The 15,971-nt window shown below is 41.3% G+C and overlaps 1 protein-coding gene across 7 annotated transcripts in view; it reads left to right on the plus strand.

Moving 5' to 3' along the window:
• KIF13A (kinesin family member 13A) overlaps positions 1 to 15,971 on the plus strand; it is a 125,951-nt gene that overhangs the window by 36,542 nt on the left and 73,438 nt on the right. For all 7 annotated transcript variants that reach the window (XM_035316825.1, XM_035316820.1, XM_035316821.1 and 4 more), the window contains exon 3: positions 10,695 to 10,707. In XM_035316825.1, the coding sequence (XP_035172716.1) occupies positions 10,695 to 10,707 (13 nt within the window). The remainder of the gene's footprint in view (positions 1 to 10,694; positions 10,708 to 15,971) is intronic.

The following is a 15,971-nucleotide window of genomic DNA, read 5'->3' on the forward strand; positions in this document are numbered from 1 at the left end:
AAATAAAATAAAATAAAATAAAATAAAATAAAATAAAATAAAATAAAATGCATTATTCACAGGATTATTCGGGTTAGGAGGGACCTCTGGAGGTCACCTGGTCCAACGCCATGCTCAAGCGCAGCCACCTCAAGCAGGTTGCCCAGGACCATGTCCAGGCAGCTTTTGAAGATCTCTTTGGAGGGAGAAACCACAACCTCCCTGGACAACCTGTGTTGGTGCTCAGTCACCCTCACAGCACAGGAGTGCTGCCTGGTGTTCAGAGGGATCTTTCTGTGCTCTGGTTTGTGCCCCAGACCTCTTGTCCTGCCACTGGGCACCACTGAGAAGGGCCTGGCTCTGTTCTCTTTGCACCTTTCCTTCAGGGATTTATGGACATTGATAAGATCCTTCCTGAGCGGTTTCTTCTCCATGCTGAACAGTCCCAGCTCTCTCAGCCTTTCCTAATAGATGCTCCAGCCTCTAATTTTTGTTTTTTAAACTTTTTGTGATTCTGTTATTTTAAACATATAAAACCAGAATTATGGATGAACATGAATTCAACCATTTAGGATTCAGTAAGATCCAGAAAAAGAATTTGCTTAATTAGTACAAATATCAATCTGTTAAGGTCATATAGTTGTAAGATGATGTTTTTACAACCCTGAAAAAGGTTAGAATCATTGCTCCATGCCTAAATATTTCCTAGTTTGTGGTATACATGCAGTGTATGCTTCATTTTTCAATCTAGAAAAGTTTAAGGGTTTTGTTTATTTTTTCACAGGTAACAGGGAGGGAAGTAGTAGTCGTAGTGGTTACATGGAAGTCTGGAGTGCGCATTGCTCTTGTCGTTTATGTCTTATCATGGCACATGAGCGAGGAGGTGACTGTCATTGCTTTCAAGTGCATATTGTTACATACATAGGGTAATGCCTGCTTGAGAGGTCTTGCCTCTGATGGAAAGAAGGAAATGTTTGTGGCTCAAGGTAAGGTGGTGTTTATAGGAATTGCCACAGATTTCCAGTTCACTGAGGAATTGGGGATGCTGTTAAATTTTGTTGGTCTCACCTCCTGTGTTGTGTAGGGCATTAGCTTGTAATCTCTGACAAGGGGTTAAGCTCAGTAAGTAATTTGTGTAGCAGAAGGGCATCTAACCTCTCTTTGAAGCCCTCAGGTGGAAAATCCGCCTTAGCAGTTGTCAGCCTTTCTCTGCTGGAAATCATCAATTCTCAGAGTCTACAAACGTGTTCAAGTTGTGCCTTGCTTTGCTAGGTTCGATAACTTCGTGCTTGGTGCCTTCCCTGTGTGAAGATCATTAACTGTCTTGGCAGCTGTTCTGTTTCTCTTAGCTGATTAACTTGGAGCACATATTATGAAGATTTTTGTTGGCTTTTGGGTAACTTCTGCACTTTATTTCATGACATGCTAGGTTACTAGAGCTAGCTAGAATATCGCCAGAGCTTTAAAGAAAGCAGAGAATAAAAATTTCCCTTGTCTGGGTGCTATACAAGAATAAAGTCTCCTGGGTGTTGGTTCTGCAATGATTTACTCACTTTATTTTGGTAGAGCTGATTGGAGTTTACATTCTTGCTAGGCTGTTCCACACAATAAACTTCTTCTATCCTATGCTGCTCTTTCTCTGAATGGTGTCCATCCACTTTCCAGCAAACAGGAACTCCTGTTAATGTTGTCTGTTAAAGCAAATGATGTGTGGTGTTGCAGCCTGCTGATACAGACTTTATTCTGTAAAATCTTTCTGGTGAAGTGGTGGAAATTGTTGTGCTAATGTGTAATGTCATCAAAACTGCGGACAGTTTTAATTTTGTATATAAATTAATGAACAACGTTTTCTTTCTGATCGGTTCATGTAATATTCATGATACTGAAAAAGCATGCTAGGATGCAATGAAAATAGTAGTTTGTGATTTTTGCTGAGTCTCAAAAAGAGGTTTTTCATACTACAGTTATATTTAAAGAATGCTAACATACATTTGCACAGCTGTGTGAAAGGATGAAGTGTCATGCCCAATTAGCATCTCTTTTGAAATCTCATTAGTAACATAAATTAGATGAAATGTGAATGCTGATTTTCCCTGGTGTGATTATGGAATGTGACAGCAAAACTTGTGGGTTCTTCCGTCCTGTCCAGTCTGAACAAACGCTCAGGACTGTTACACGAGCATCTTCAGGAATGTCTCAGTTATACCCTTCTCCTGTTTGACTCACCTCACAGCAAGAACAGGGATTTTTTTTCCACTTACTGAGGAAAATAAGTTCTGACTCTGTTAACTCCAATGGTTTAATTCTTTCCAGTACATTGTCTTTTCACTAGCTTAGAGATCTTATGGCTTGATCTTCATCAGCCAAGTTGCTAATTGCTGTTCATATCTTTGTAGCAAATTATGGTGCTTGAGTTTTGAGCAGGCTGTTGCTAACAAAGTGGAAGTTAATTTACAATATGCTGCGTTGCTTAGCAAGTTTCCTTCACGTGCCTTTGAAGATGATTTGTCTTGTAATAAACGCTGTGCGTAGTGATTAATAGCAGTGCATTTTTCCAACAGCATGAGCTCTGCCTGCAGAAGGGCTCTATCTTCAATACAGCCTGGTGTGTTGATGGTTCGTACAGGCAGCGCTTCAGAAGGAGTTTCTGCAGAGCGATAGTGTTGAAAGGGAATGTTTTCCATTGATGGTGGAGAGATAAGAGGCCATTAATTGCTGGGAGTAGCTAACCCAGGTGACTGGTTGGTTGGGTTTGATGGTCTCAAGAGAGTTTGTGCACAGAGTTGAAATGCCAGTTATTGCACAGGGTGTTTTTCTCATGAGGGCTAGAAATAAAGGCAACAAAATAAGAATAATAGGTGCCTAATAAATACTGCAGTAATTTTATTAATGCCACTAGAATGTATTTCCAGATATAGAAACACAGTATGTTTGCGCAGACAAATGTTTCATTACATTGCAGCTAAGAATCAGTCATTGCAGACTGGTCTGAAAGCTGATAGCTCTTGGGTTCTGAGATCTGATTTTTTTTCTTCTCCCTCTTTACTCATCTCACCAACTCTGATTAGTTAATAGATTTAGGTTCAGATTAGATTTAGGTTCTTTTGCATTCAGTTTTATTGAAGAGGGGAGAAAAAGAATCAGTTTTAGAGAATCAGGTGTTGGAGCAACTATCATTAATTGGAATAATTGCTTCTTGTCTTGCTTTGCATTTTGTTACGAGGCTACTTTGATGTTAGTACAATATAACCAGTGATTGGTTATATTGTACTTCTAGTAGGCAGCAGATTTTTATGAGGATAAATAGTCTTGGATAAGCTTTGATTAGGATTTAAGACTTGTGGAAAAAGATTATTTAACACGATAAATTCTGGATAGGGGGCTCAGCAGTCAGGTTTGAGTTTGAGCTCCTTCATTTCAGAGTAGAATGATAATTTTATTGAGTCTTTTTTTTTTTCTTTTTCAGTAAAACTGAGCAAGTTAGCTGAAATGGGATAATATTTTTATTATTTTAATTCAATAAAGTTTGGTTTATGTTGGAGAGCAGGAGAGTGGTCAAAGAATTTTCTTCAGTGAACCATCTATCAAAGTGGTCGATCAATCTTTCTGCGTATATTTGGGTAGTGACTGTTCTCTGCAGGCAATTACTATTTGCAAAGTGACATGCTGTTGCATGTAGGATAGGTATCAGACCTTTTTCAAGCTATCAATAGAAGCTGTTTTCACTTTAACATTGAGTCTTTTATGTAAAGATTAGTACTTGAACTTCACGTCAACAAATTGTTGGCATTGGAATAATAATGCCTTGGGCAGTAAAAATAGTCAGAACTTGTAGTGAGAGGTAAGTTAGGGACGAGAGGTGTTACAATGCAGTTGTCACTTTGTTTTCCATCGCCTTTCACTTATTTTAATGACCTTTTGTCAGTTTCATAACCTGTGCTGCCTTTTTTTTTTTTTTTTTTCCTGGTTTGTCACGGCTGTAGTGAATTAAGATCATGGAGTAGAACCCTATTATGGTGAAATACCAAGTCATTTTCTAGCTTTTTTTTTTTTTTTTTTTTAATGTGATGGTAGTAACTTTGCTACTGTAGTGCCTCTTTTCTTTAACTTGCTCTGCAGTATTTGCCATTCTCCTTTCAGTGTCCATCTTTTCTCTTTGTATGTGGCAGTTCTGCAGTGAGCAGCACAGCTTCTTCATACAGTGTTTCCATAAAGTGCCAGAGAGCAACATATTTTTGGAGTATGCATCTGTTTTTTTTTTTTGTTGTTGTTTGTTTTGTTTTGTTTTGTTTTTGTTTTTGTTTTGGTGGTGTTTCTGATTATGATCAGCTAATATCTTATTATGCAGGCACTTGATCAAATTGCTTTACTTGTTAAAGTGTTTTTATTTTGCTGTTCTGTCTATAGAACAGACCTTTTCTGGGTAGGAGGAATAAACAGATACATGCAAGGCATGTGCTCCTCACCTTATGCAAGAATACAAAACTCGTTATTTGTATACGTATAAGTTCATGCAGTATGTAGAGTAACTGTTCAGGGAACCCTCATATTGAATTGTGATGCTGACTTTATCATTAGCCAGCTCTGCGAGAGGTGCCCCAGCCAAGTGCAGAGGTGGGACCCTGTTCCCTTTTAGGGCATTGCCCCGCTTCTGTTGATCCTCTCCTGCTTTTAGAAAATGGAAAGAAGAAATGTGCAAGTACATCTCCTTTTTCTGCTTTTTTTTACAGAAAATGATGTACTGCCTGCAGTTTGCAATACGTGATCATCAAAGGTGTTACTGTGGCAGCCTGCAATCCTTTTGTAGATTCAAGCTTTTATTAAGAAGTAGTGTCCATTTATAATGTATGGGCATGCTTTTTAAGATGCTTGCTACCAGGCCTGCAATTAACAGCCTGCAGTGATAAGCCATGCAGCAGTGAAGGGTCCTAGAGCTGCATGATCTTCCTGTGAAGGATAAGAGAAACCTCATCTCTTTGCTTTCTGCATAATTTGTGTTGTTTGTAGGTACGAGTGCTGAATGTCTGCTGTCTCTGCTGCAGCCACGCTGACAGCCTTTTCTACCTGGGCGAACAGGGCAGTTACTTTGATCAAATAAAGCAAGAGGCATTTGTTATGAAGATCCTACTACTGGTTTGTTCCCCTGCACTCTGCCTCTTAATCATGCAGATGCACACAGGTGACGTGTATTATTGGCAGTCTGATTTAAGAAGAAGAAAAAAGAAATACAAACCACCACCAAAAATCTCAGAAAATGCTATTCTATTTGCTTTAATCAGCTTGTCTTTAGCTTCCAGAGAGGCTCGAGAGGTGGTGAGAGAAAAGATAATGCTGAAATCGAGGAGGGTAGGAGTGCAAAGCTACATCCTTGCATGCACATAAACGCATAACAAGTTTGATAACCTGTTCTGACTTGATGTAACTGGGAACAGTCAGGCTGTAGGCTTGTAAAAAACCCATTCATTTCCTGGTACTGCAGAATTCTCGACAGAATAAACTGCATATGAGGAATATGGAGAAGGGAAGTTGTGGAAACTGCAGGCATCAGATGCTGCTAGGGAGAGGTCAAAAATAAATCTAGAAACATTTTCTTTATCCATCAAGATGATCTTTTCAACTTGCCAATCTCTATGGTCACAGAAGAAAGAAGGAAGACTGTTTTTTCAACTCATTGTGTAAAAAGCTGAAGGTTTTTCTCCCTTTTCTAGTATATTGGTAGTTGCTTGTAATAATTCTTCCAACCGGTTGTCCTGAAGAGAACCTTGATGACTATATAGCTACTACATGTAAACACTTAAATATGCATTTGGGAAAACAGTGAGTACTGTGAATTTGCTGTGCTTGCACATGTGACGAGACAAAAAGGTATTTCAGAGTCAGTGTCTTGGATGATGATTTTTGGTGGAGTCAGCTTAGAAGAGCAAGCTGCAAAGCCACGTGGTTGGTTCGTCATCTGCTATAGATACTGTGTGTGGTTACTTAATGTAGTTGGTTATTACTGTTTCATCTTCATTAATAGTGAGAAAGGAAAAGAATCCACAGAATGCTTTCCAAAATATGAAGTAATTATAGCACAATTGTGACCTACTTGGCTTCTTAGCATGGTCGTATTGGAGATGAATTGGGCTGTGTGGCTGTCATTCCAAAGAATCTAAGACTATTTTTGCAAAGATGCCTCGCTCCCCTGTCTCCTTCCATGTGAAATACCTGGTTTTACACCTATGGGATCATTTTCAAGGGTACCTCACCCCTACTGAAGATGCTATTCTTAAGGGGTGATGGTAAAATCACGTTGTATGGACTGGGGAGGGAGGGGGGCATTCACCAGTTCTTTAAAGTTTTTGATGCATGAAATGTTTTTTTCCTTCGTTAGAGAGGAAATTTAGTTGGGAATGCTGCCAACACTTGCTGAGGGACAAAAATCATTCTCATAGGTGTGGATCTGAACATGATTGTTGTTAACGTAGATGACATTACCAGGTACTTCTGGAAGCTCATAGAGCAGGAATGTCTTCTATTGCACAGGACTAGTTTTTTAGTCAGTATATGTAATGCCAGCTTATAACAACTTAGGGTATGAAAATAGTGTAGGTAATTAAAAAAAAAAAAAAGAAAAAAGAAAAGAGGAAACCTTTATTGTTGTTAACCTACAGGGAAAGTGCATGCATTTCTGTGTGCTGACAGAGGCAGGGGCAGATGGCAGAGAGAAAGTGGGGATGCAGTCAAGAAGACTTCTTATTCATGTACTAGTGCAGAACATTAACAGAACTGATGGTTTTTGTGCATTACCTGTCTTAGCAAATCTGAGGAGCATTGTGTGTTTAGTTTTAGCAAGATACAGTAGGAAAACCAATAGTTTGCATTATTATGATTGTCCCCCTCTGCTCTGCCCTTGTGAGGCCCCACCTGAAGAGCTGCGTCCAGGTCTGGGGCCCCCAGCACAAGAAGGATGTGGGGCTGTTAGAGCGGGACCAGAGGAGGGCCACAAAGATGCTCAGAGGGCTGGAGCACCTCTCCTGTGAAGAAACACTGAGAGAGCTGGGGGTGTTCAGCATGGAGAAGAGAAGGCTCTGGGAGACCTCACTGCAGCTTCTCAATATTTCAAGGGGGCTTAAAAAAATACATGGAGAGTGACTCTTTGCTTGGGCAGATAATGACAGGATGGGGGGGGATGGTTTTAAACTAAGAGAGGGGGGATTTAGATGAGAGGTTAAGAGGAAATTCTTCACTCAGAGGGTGGTGAAGCACTGGCACAGGTTGCCCAGAGAAGCTGTGGGTGCCCCATCCCTGGAGGTGCTCAAGGCCAGGTTGGATGGGGGAGCAACCTGATCTAGTGGTGGCATCCCTGTCTGTGGCAGGGGAGTTGGAACTGGATGATCTTTAAGGTCCCTTCCAACCAAAACTGTTCTATGGTTGTATGATCACAAAGCTTTCTAGAAATTGTTTTTCTCTATCTGGATAAAAATTTGAGATAGCTACGCGTTCTGAGGTCTTGGCATGTGTTTGTCAAGCAGAAGAGGAGAGGCCTAGTACCGTTGCAAAAGATAAAGCCTGAGCAGATTTCTAGGAGCAGACCTCAGTACACCTACTTCTCAGCATAGTTAGAAAATCCATCTGGTGATACTTTGCTTATAGCCGCAATAACTTAAGGACAAAGAAGGAAGTTTGCTAGCACAGTGAGCTTTGAGGTCATTGAAACTGACGCTTCCTCTGACCTGTGAGAATTTTTCAGGCTCTAGATGGCGATGACTTTGGTTTCGAGTTCTTGGCGTGTCAGAGAAGTCAGTCTCCTGTCTGATTGTGCATATTGCTCTTTGTCATTTTAAACAAAAATCTGGTATTGTGCATTACAAGGTCAGATAGCAGTGATATTTCCTGGCTGCTCAGCTTTGAGGAGGTTTTGTTGCCACTCGAAAGGTACACCTGCATGTCGTCATTGGCACCATGGGTGATTAGACCTTGATGATGAAACGTGCAATATGTCTGGGAAGTCAAAATGTTAATTGCTGTCGCTCTGGGATCTGCTGTCCTGTCCCCCTCATGCTCTAACACTGAATCACCAGATCTGCATGGTCAGTGTCTGATAAAAAATGAGACAAATTCAATTGTTTATGAAGCTGAAAGGTTCTGTCCTCTGGGACAGGGAAGAAAACATAAAGCACATCTGAAAAAAAATAAATTGAGAACAACTTATGTGGAAAATTGATTGAGGCTAATGCAGGTTTTATAAGACATCTCTAAGCTGCTACAGATGTGATTTCAGTAAAACTGTAAACAGTGCTTTTTTTTTCTTTCTTTCTTTTTTTTTTTTTTTTCATTTTTTCCCTAGTCTGAGTCTTTTGACTGAAGAAAGGATTTCAGTATCTCCATCTGAATCATTGCCAGGACAAGGGTTACAGTGACTCGGATAGCTGGAATTTCCAAATAGCTTAAAAAAAAAATGATATCCTGTAAGGCAAGATAACCCATTTGTTTCAGAGGCCCTTGCTTGTGTTGCTGCTGGTGAGGCTGGCAGGTGTCCTGGGGAGCTGCTAGGTGGTCTGCAGAGCCGGAGAGCTTGGAGCGGCAGGATGTGGCATCCAGCGGGCAGCTGCAGCTCCTCGGGCCTTGAAATGCAGGAAGCCAGCGATGGACGTCTTGCTTCCAATTGGGAAGCTCTGCTGGCTGCCAGGGCTTTAAAAAGTCGCTGCTGTGCTTTTATTGACACAGACAGCAGAGGAAAATGAGAGGAAATTTCCTAAGAGGCTTGCATTGCTTAAGGAAAAGCGTTAAGAAATGTGTGAAAGGATTTGTTCACTTTAATGATGTTCTCTACCCCTTTTCCACCTGAGGCTTATAATAACGTGCTCAGAAACACAGTTGGTAAACTTTCTGCTGGCATTTGGTTTCTTCAACTAATCTGTGTAGTTAGGACCCTACTGAACTACCACAGCTGTCTATTGGGAATTCCCTAGGAAAGTTCATACATTCTTGAATTATTTCTCAAGATCTGAGTGCATTTAAAATAAAGGAAAATCTTTCCAAGGAACTGTGGGTAACTTCCCTCCATAGGAACATCTCTTTCATGTAGGAATAGAAAGTTTAGAGCTGGTGCTGAGACTTTGCCTAGGAAAACTGGCAAAGTTGGAGTTCTATCACATCTGAAAACTGTTTAAATGGAAAAATATTGAAGGTAGAGCTAAATAGTATTTTTCAACTAGATAACAGCGGTTCTGGCACAAGTTCTGAGCCACCCAGCCGTGAGCTCACTGCTCTTAATGAGAAGGTAGGGCTGCCACAGGTGGGTTGGCTCGGAGGCAACACGTATTTGCATTACCCCAGTACCGTATGCCAGCTACGTAGCTTCTGGTTTAGGCAGACGTGTCATCTGAGGTACGAGCCGAGAGTAGGCAGAAAGGATTGTGTAACATGTCTTTGTGGACTTGCTTCTCTTACCCTTCTCTTGTGGTCTTGCCCTTCTTTTTGCTGAGCCTCTGTATTGTGGGTTGAGAGGAAAAGAGCTCAAAGAGTTATTTTCCACTCCGACTTGGTGGAGTTTGTGTGTGTAACCTGGTGGGTGAAAGCCAGGCTTGGTCCCGCGTGTTTCTGCACTGACATAACTGCCTCTTGGTATCACTAAGTTTAGTGTAGAGCGCCTGTCCTTGCTGGGTAGATGGAGACCCTGCATCACTGTTGTTACTTTGTAAACCTCAGACTTGTCTGTGTTTCTTCTCTTCATTCACATTTGTACACTTTTTCTTCTTGCTGTGAAATACACATGGAAACTTCTAGTGTGCGTCACTTCAGGCTTATTTCAATACATAATTTAAACCTATGCGTAAGGTTATAGTTTTCATGAGTGGCCTACATCAATCTAATTCTCCACTGTATTTTTTGCCTCTTCTCCGGCACTGGCAGTAGCAAGCACAAGGCTGCACAGTGAGACACATCAGTGACCTGGCTCAACCAATCCCACCAAAAAAAAACAAACAGATCTAATTTACTATGTGACCCCATGGCTGCCAGCATAAGCATTAAGCCTGGAAGGACAAGTTGAAGTACTCTGCTCTGCTGTCTTCAGTTTGGTATTTTTTGCCTCTGCTTTATTTCTGCCAGCACCAGTTAGTGTTGTGCATGAAGGGTAATGGTGTTTTTGCTTTGGTTTCTTGTGCTCCCTGTAGGCTTTCTGTAGCCCAGGAAAATATAAGCGTATTTTTCTACACATTTCTATAAACTCAGCAAGAAACAATTGTTTGACTCTTACCTTGGTCTTATATCTGTAGCACTACAAAAGTCAGTGGGGATTCACAGCCTGGCACTTTCATCTATCAGTTTACAGACTCGGTTTTAGTTCGCAACAAAAGATGGGGGTGTGCTTTGACTTCCATGGCAAAGAAAATGGATGTTTGCTTTCCTTCCAGAACTCGGTGCTGTTAAATTTCGTATCTATAAGGAACGTTGCATTTTCCTGCCTTTCTTTTTAATGTGTGGTTGTATTAATGACAAAGTAACTACTGATACTTTGTCAAAAACTTATAGTGTATCATATAAACATCTTCTGATGTCTGCTGATCTGACTATTCTTAAATACATTATGGATTACAGAAAAGTTGAGATAATAGTAATGAAGTACACTGACTTTGTTTTTCTTTTCTTTTTCTTTGCTGCCTTCCCTTCATGTGAATGGTGTATTTGTACTTCTCTTCATCGTTGCTGATTTTTTTCCCATCATCTAGAAAACCACCTAAGGTAAGTGCTTTGTCTCTCTTTGCATTTGGGCCTGCTTTAAAAATGTTGAACACTGCCAAAGTGTCTGGCATGCTCCTGTAGTATGTAATCAATACAATGTTATCAAACAGCTTTGATAAAGGAAAACATATTAGAAAAACAAACAAACAAAACTCCAAGCCCTCTATTCCTCATACTTCTCAGTTAACTTCATAATTCCAGACGATTACATTTTAATCCAATTGACAAGAAGATTAAGGCACATGACTTCTTAAAGCCGTGACCAGGATAAGCCATGATTTCAATGCATTCTTAATACCTGTGAAAGAATAAGTAAGTATTGTGTGGAAAACGTTTTTTTGCACAAAATTCTGCTTTAAATATTGCTTTAAAAGGTGGTAAAATACATCTAGGAAGAAACAAACTGTTCTTGTTTGTAATTGACCATCTTCAAGAATTAATCATTTGTGCAAAGTGGCCAGAGAGTACCGGAATTTGTCTAGAAATGATTCTCTGTGTGTAATGCAGGGGAAGGGAGGGAGAATGGGTTAAAGAAGGAGCCTTACTGGGATGAGAAATACAGTATCAGTACAGGGCTGGTGGCACTGACAAGGGAAAAGGAGCATGTCAACTACATCTTGTCAACAGATGCAAAACAGCACATTGGTATTTTGCCGCAGCAGTTGAATGATGATTTTGTCCTTTCTGTTTCTGATGCATGTTAATTTTCGTAGCAGAGAGCTGTAGTTACTGTGAATGAGTTTATTTTACATTATTCTCTTTGGTTTGTAGATCTTCAAGAACTAGTTTATGTGCAAGTCTGATATGTCTTCTGCAGGTATAGCAGAATATTTTGTAGGCCTTCTGGAAAGCGAAATTGGGGTGGATATCTATCTATCTATCTAGACAACTAATAAATGTCTCATGGTTCAGACAGCTATTTTTATGTGTGTGTATGTGTGCATTTGTATGTAAGTATAAAGTGTGTATAGCTTTTTTTTTGAGTATTTTTCTAACGTGTCAGAAGACAACATCATCCAGTAAGTGATGTGTATTATTCCCATTACGCAGGGAAACAAAATCTGTTTTAACATGAATTGAAATAATCTCATAAACCAAACGTAACTTAAGGTCACAGCAGGTATAAGCAACAGTGGATGTTGTTGTAATAAATAACACTGATATTTCAGTTTGAAATGCTGTGTGGACTGTTTTTTTTTCCCGTGAGTGACTGAATCTCTTAAAATGATGGACCTGGTTTTTAGTTCTTCTGTTGTTGTTTTTTTAGAGCATTATCTAAAGTTATTCTATTCCGGATGAAGTTATTCTATTGCAAAAGAGCTTGACCGTTGTCTTAAAAAAAAAAGAAAGAAAGAAAGGAAAAAAAGCAACCCCCCATTTTTGCTGTAATTTCACAAAATATTTTTTTCAAGAGCCTTCCTTTTCTGTAGTTCCCCATCCATATTCCATTGTAGGCGGGTAAAGTTGTTCTTTTACATTCTGTAAAAGCTTAATTATGGCCTTGAGTTTCTTCCACAAAAACATACCAGCTGCATACTTGTGTATATGTGCCACTTAATTGCTAGGTATAGTTAGATTGTCATTAATATCCTTGAGCTATAATGCTGATATTTATGATGATTTGTGAAATGTTTATCACTTTGAGACAACAGGTGCTTCTTATCATCAGTAGAAATCATTTTCTGAGTGTGTATAGACGTGATATGAGAGTAGGATGTTGCTTGATTTATACGGCTTTTTGGGTACCCTTCATGGTCAATGTTCAAATTAGGATTTTTTAATGAAATTTCGTAAGTGTTGAACTTTAAAAAATAAAAATCTTTAATTAGCTAATTTGTCATCAGTCATGGGTGAATTGTGATGCCAGTCCAACTCAATAGCTATAAAGCTGTAGTAGGAAAAATTACATAAGGATACTAGGGTTTTTGTCTGTTTCTACAACCATCATGTTTCAGCATATTACTGATCTTGGGCTTTCAGTCTAATGTTGTGACAATCAAAGCAGTTCTTTTAAGCTGAGACCTATGAGCTGCTCCCAGTGCTGCTTTAGGATTTTCTGCTTCTACTTTTTTATGTGGTAGGTGTTGTGTTTTTTTCATACAGCGGATGCTCAGCAAACAGTGACCAACTTCTTTTCGTCAGATGGGAATTACTGTTAAATGTTATCTATGCATTTTCAGTGTTGTATAGATCTACAGGCAGTGTATGTTAGGGAATATGTTCAGTCTGGGTAATGCACGGCTACATGTTGAAAGCCCCAAAATCTCTCCAGTCCATGCTGAGGATTAGGCTTTAAAAGGACTAATAAAGAATGTGAAATTAGACTCCTTTCTAAAGTAATTAAGTCATAATAATAATAATATTAAAAAAAAAAAGAAAGAAAAAAAAAACACAAATAGACTCTGAAGTACAAATAGAAAGAAAGGTGACTTTCCACATTGCCCTCACTTGAGTTTTGAAGAACTGAAGCTTATTGTAGTCTGTCCCACATCTTTCATTGCCTTTTCTTCCCAAATTATGTTTGTATCATCATCAAGCTCTGTGTTTGCATCCAACTCGTTGTTCTAGTAAATAAACCCAGGGCACGGGATGGGAGGTGCAGGGCAGTCCCTGTGGCTGAGGGGCAGCCTTTCTGTCTGGCAATCCAAATGGCCCAGGGGAGCCAGCCCCAGAAAAGGGGCTTTCAGCCCCCCCGACCCTCCTTCTTCTACGTGAGGGCATCTTTCAGGCCACCCCTAACACAGCTGCCTTTGGCCACGCATGGGCCACTCCATCACAGAGGCTTGCTGAGGTCTCAGTGGCCACCACTGCTCTGCCTTCACTGCGGGCCCTGTAAAACAGGACCCCTGCAGCTGGCCCACCATTCGCTGAGCTTCTAGGCGCTCTGACAGCCAACTTGTGTGGCAGGAAGAAGAGCCAAAGCAGCAAGGCGAGCGGCAGGCCTCCTCGGTGTGAGAGGACAGCAATGCAGTCCAAGGAAGCACCAAGAAGGAGTGCACCTAACAAGGAGACATGTTGCGGGCAGAGGGATTGCGCCTGGAGCACAACTGACACCACTGCTCGAGGGACCTCTGGCGCGCAGCCCACAGACACTTATTTCAAGCGGTACCGCAGCGACGCAGGGAACACGCCGGCCCCTCAGCCATACAGTGATGGGAACCTGGACCTTCCCAATGGCTCAACAGTGGCTTGGGCGAAGGCAGGAGTGTCAGCCAGACAGCCGTGGGGGGCAGAGATCAGCCTATCATCCAGAACACAGTGTGGGACCCAGCCATGGCCATAAACCACACAGCAGCATCAAACTCATGCATGGAAATCAGCCGGACAGTGGCATGGGACCTAGGCATGGAACTGGACGACCCCCTGGATCAGCACCCTGGCCTGAGAACATTCCAGGTTGGGCAGTCCCGGGTGGGCAGTCCCAGGCAAGGACTGGCTTGTCCTTGAGCCAAACAGTGTGGAGCCCATAGAGCTGAATCCACCAGAAGATGTGGAGGAAGCAGTGGAATTGGATCCACCTGGGCCAGAGCAGACCTGGAACTACCCTGACACGGCTTTGCTCCCTGCCATCAGAGCGCACCAACAGTGTTGCAGGAGTAGTCGGCGAGCTCCCTACTCGTCGTGCAGGCTCCATCCCAAGCATTAGCTTGGAGCCAACAAACACCATGGACATCCCGCGGGGTCACCTGCAAGATGTCCCGGCAATAAAGAACTGTGTTGCCAATTCTCAGGGGTTGCTTGAGTGCTTCTTTCCCATCCCCCAGCCCTTGTGCAATCTCTTCTGCACAGAGCCTCGAGGAAGAGCACAAGAGAGGACCCAGCTCCCTTTGGGCTGCTGCGCTGGGGTGACAGGAGGAGTCCCCAGGGGCCACCATGCACCTTTAACATTTGTGAAAATAGACTGAGGGGTGAAAATAGTAGTGTGTAAATGATTATAGGTGGCTAGTTTCTTATGTTAGGAGTGAATTTCTATATCTGCGTAATTGGTAACAACAGACCTGGAGAAGGCTGAGGTACTCAGCAACTCCTTTGCCTCAATCTCCATTGGTAGACACACTTCCCAAGTCTTCTGTTCCCCTGAACCCATAGATGGAGGCTGGGGGAGCAAAGTCCCACCCACTCTAAGTGAAGAGCAGGTTCGAGACCACCTGATGAATGAATCTAAACAGGTCCAAGTCTATGGGACCTGATGACATGCATCCCAGGGTCCTGAGGGAACTGGCTGATGTAGTTGCCAAGCCTCTCCATCACAGCTGGAAAGTCCTGGCATTCAGGCGAAGTCCCTGGTGAGTGGAAAAATGGAAACATCATGCCCCTACTCTTCAACAATTAAAACAAAGAGTTGAACTAAGAGCACTACTCTTCAACAATTAAGGCAATTAGGAGACATTTCTTCTCAGAAAGAGCAGTCAGGCATTGGAACAGGTTGCCCAGGGAACTGGTAGAGTCACCGTCCCTGAGGGTGTTCAAGGAAAGGTTGGACCTGGTGTGTAGGGACATGGTTTAGTGGGTGACATTGGTAGTAGGGTGATGGTTGGACCAGATGATCTTGGAGGTATTTTCCAACCTTAATTTTTCTATGATTCTATGATTCTGTATGGCTTAATCAGGCAAGCACGAATATTGGATATGATATTCCCTACCTGTACGTAGTTCACATAGGTATACTTGCATGCATAAGCCCTTAAAGGTATTAATTCTTGAATGTATTGATTAGGGACTTTAATGCAAATGACCTTTGCGAAATATTATTTTGGCTATTTAAAATGTGAATACTCCTTGGCTGTCTTTTCTGATTCTATGAGAATTTATGTTCTGTGTAGTAGTCAGACCCAATGGCTCTTCTGCTTCAAAATCTACCTTATTTTAAGTAACAGGTACAGACGAATTTGAGACAACTTCCCAGATTTTTCACTGACATCGTAATGTATTGACCAGCATTGCTGTTTGTTTTGCAGTGCAACCTCCTGTCATCCAGTTAGCAAAACAGTAACAAACAGCTGTCTGAAACTGCTGTAGGTCTTTGCTGAAGAAATCTGAGTCAAAGCCCTGTATCTTTTCCTTACTTAGCTTCCAAAAAACATGAGAACAGGTCTTTTGCTTATTTTTTAATAGTTATTAATGTTCAGAGCATTGTTCTTGCTAACCTAGAAATGACCTACGTAACTCTTAACTAGGGCAATGTGAACACTATCAATGGATATGAATACAGTAGTGCAAGGATCTAGCACTTCCTGGCCAACTCTTTTTCACAACTCCCCATT

The sequence above is a fragment of the Oxyura jamaicensis genome, chromosome 2 (genome assembly GCF_011077185.1).
Source record: "Oxyura jamaicensis isolate SHBP4307 breed ruddy duck chromosome 2, BPBGC_Ojam_1.0, whole genome shotgun sequence".
Classification (NCBI taxonomy): domain Eukaryota; kingdom Metazoa; phylum Chordata; class Aves; order Anseriformes; family Anatidae; genus Oxyura; species Oxyura jamaicensis.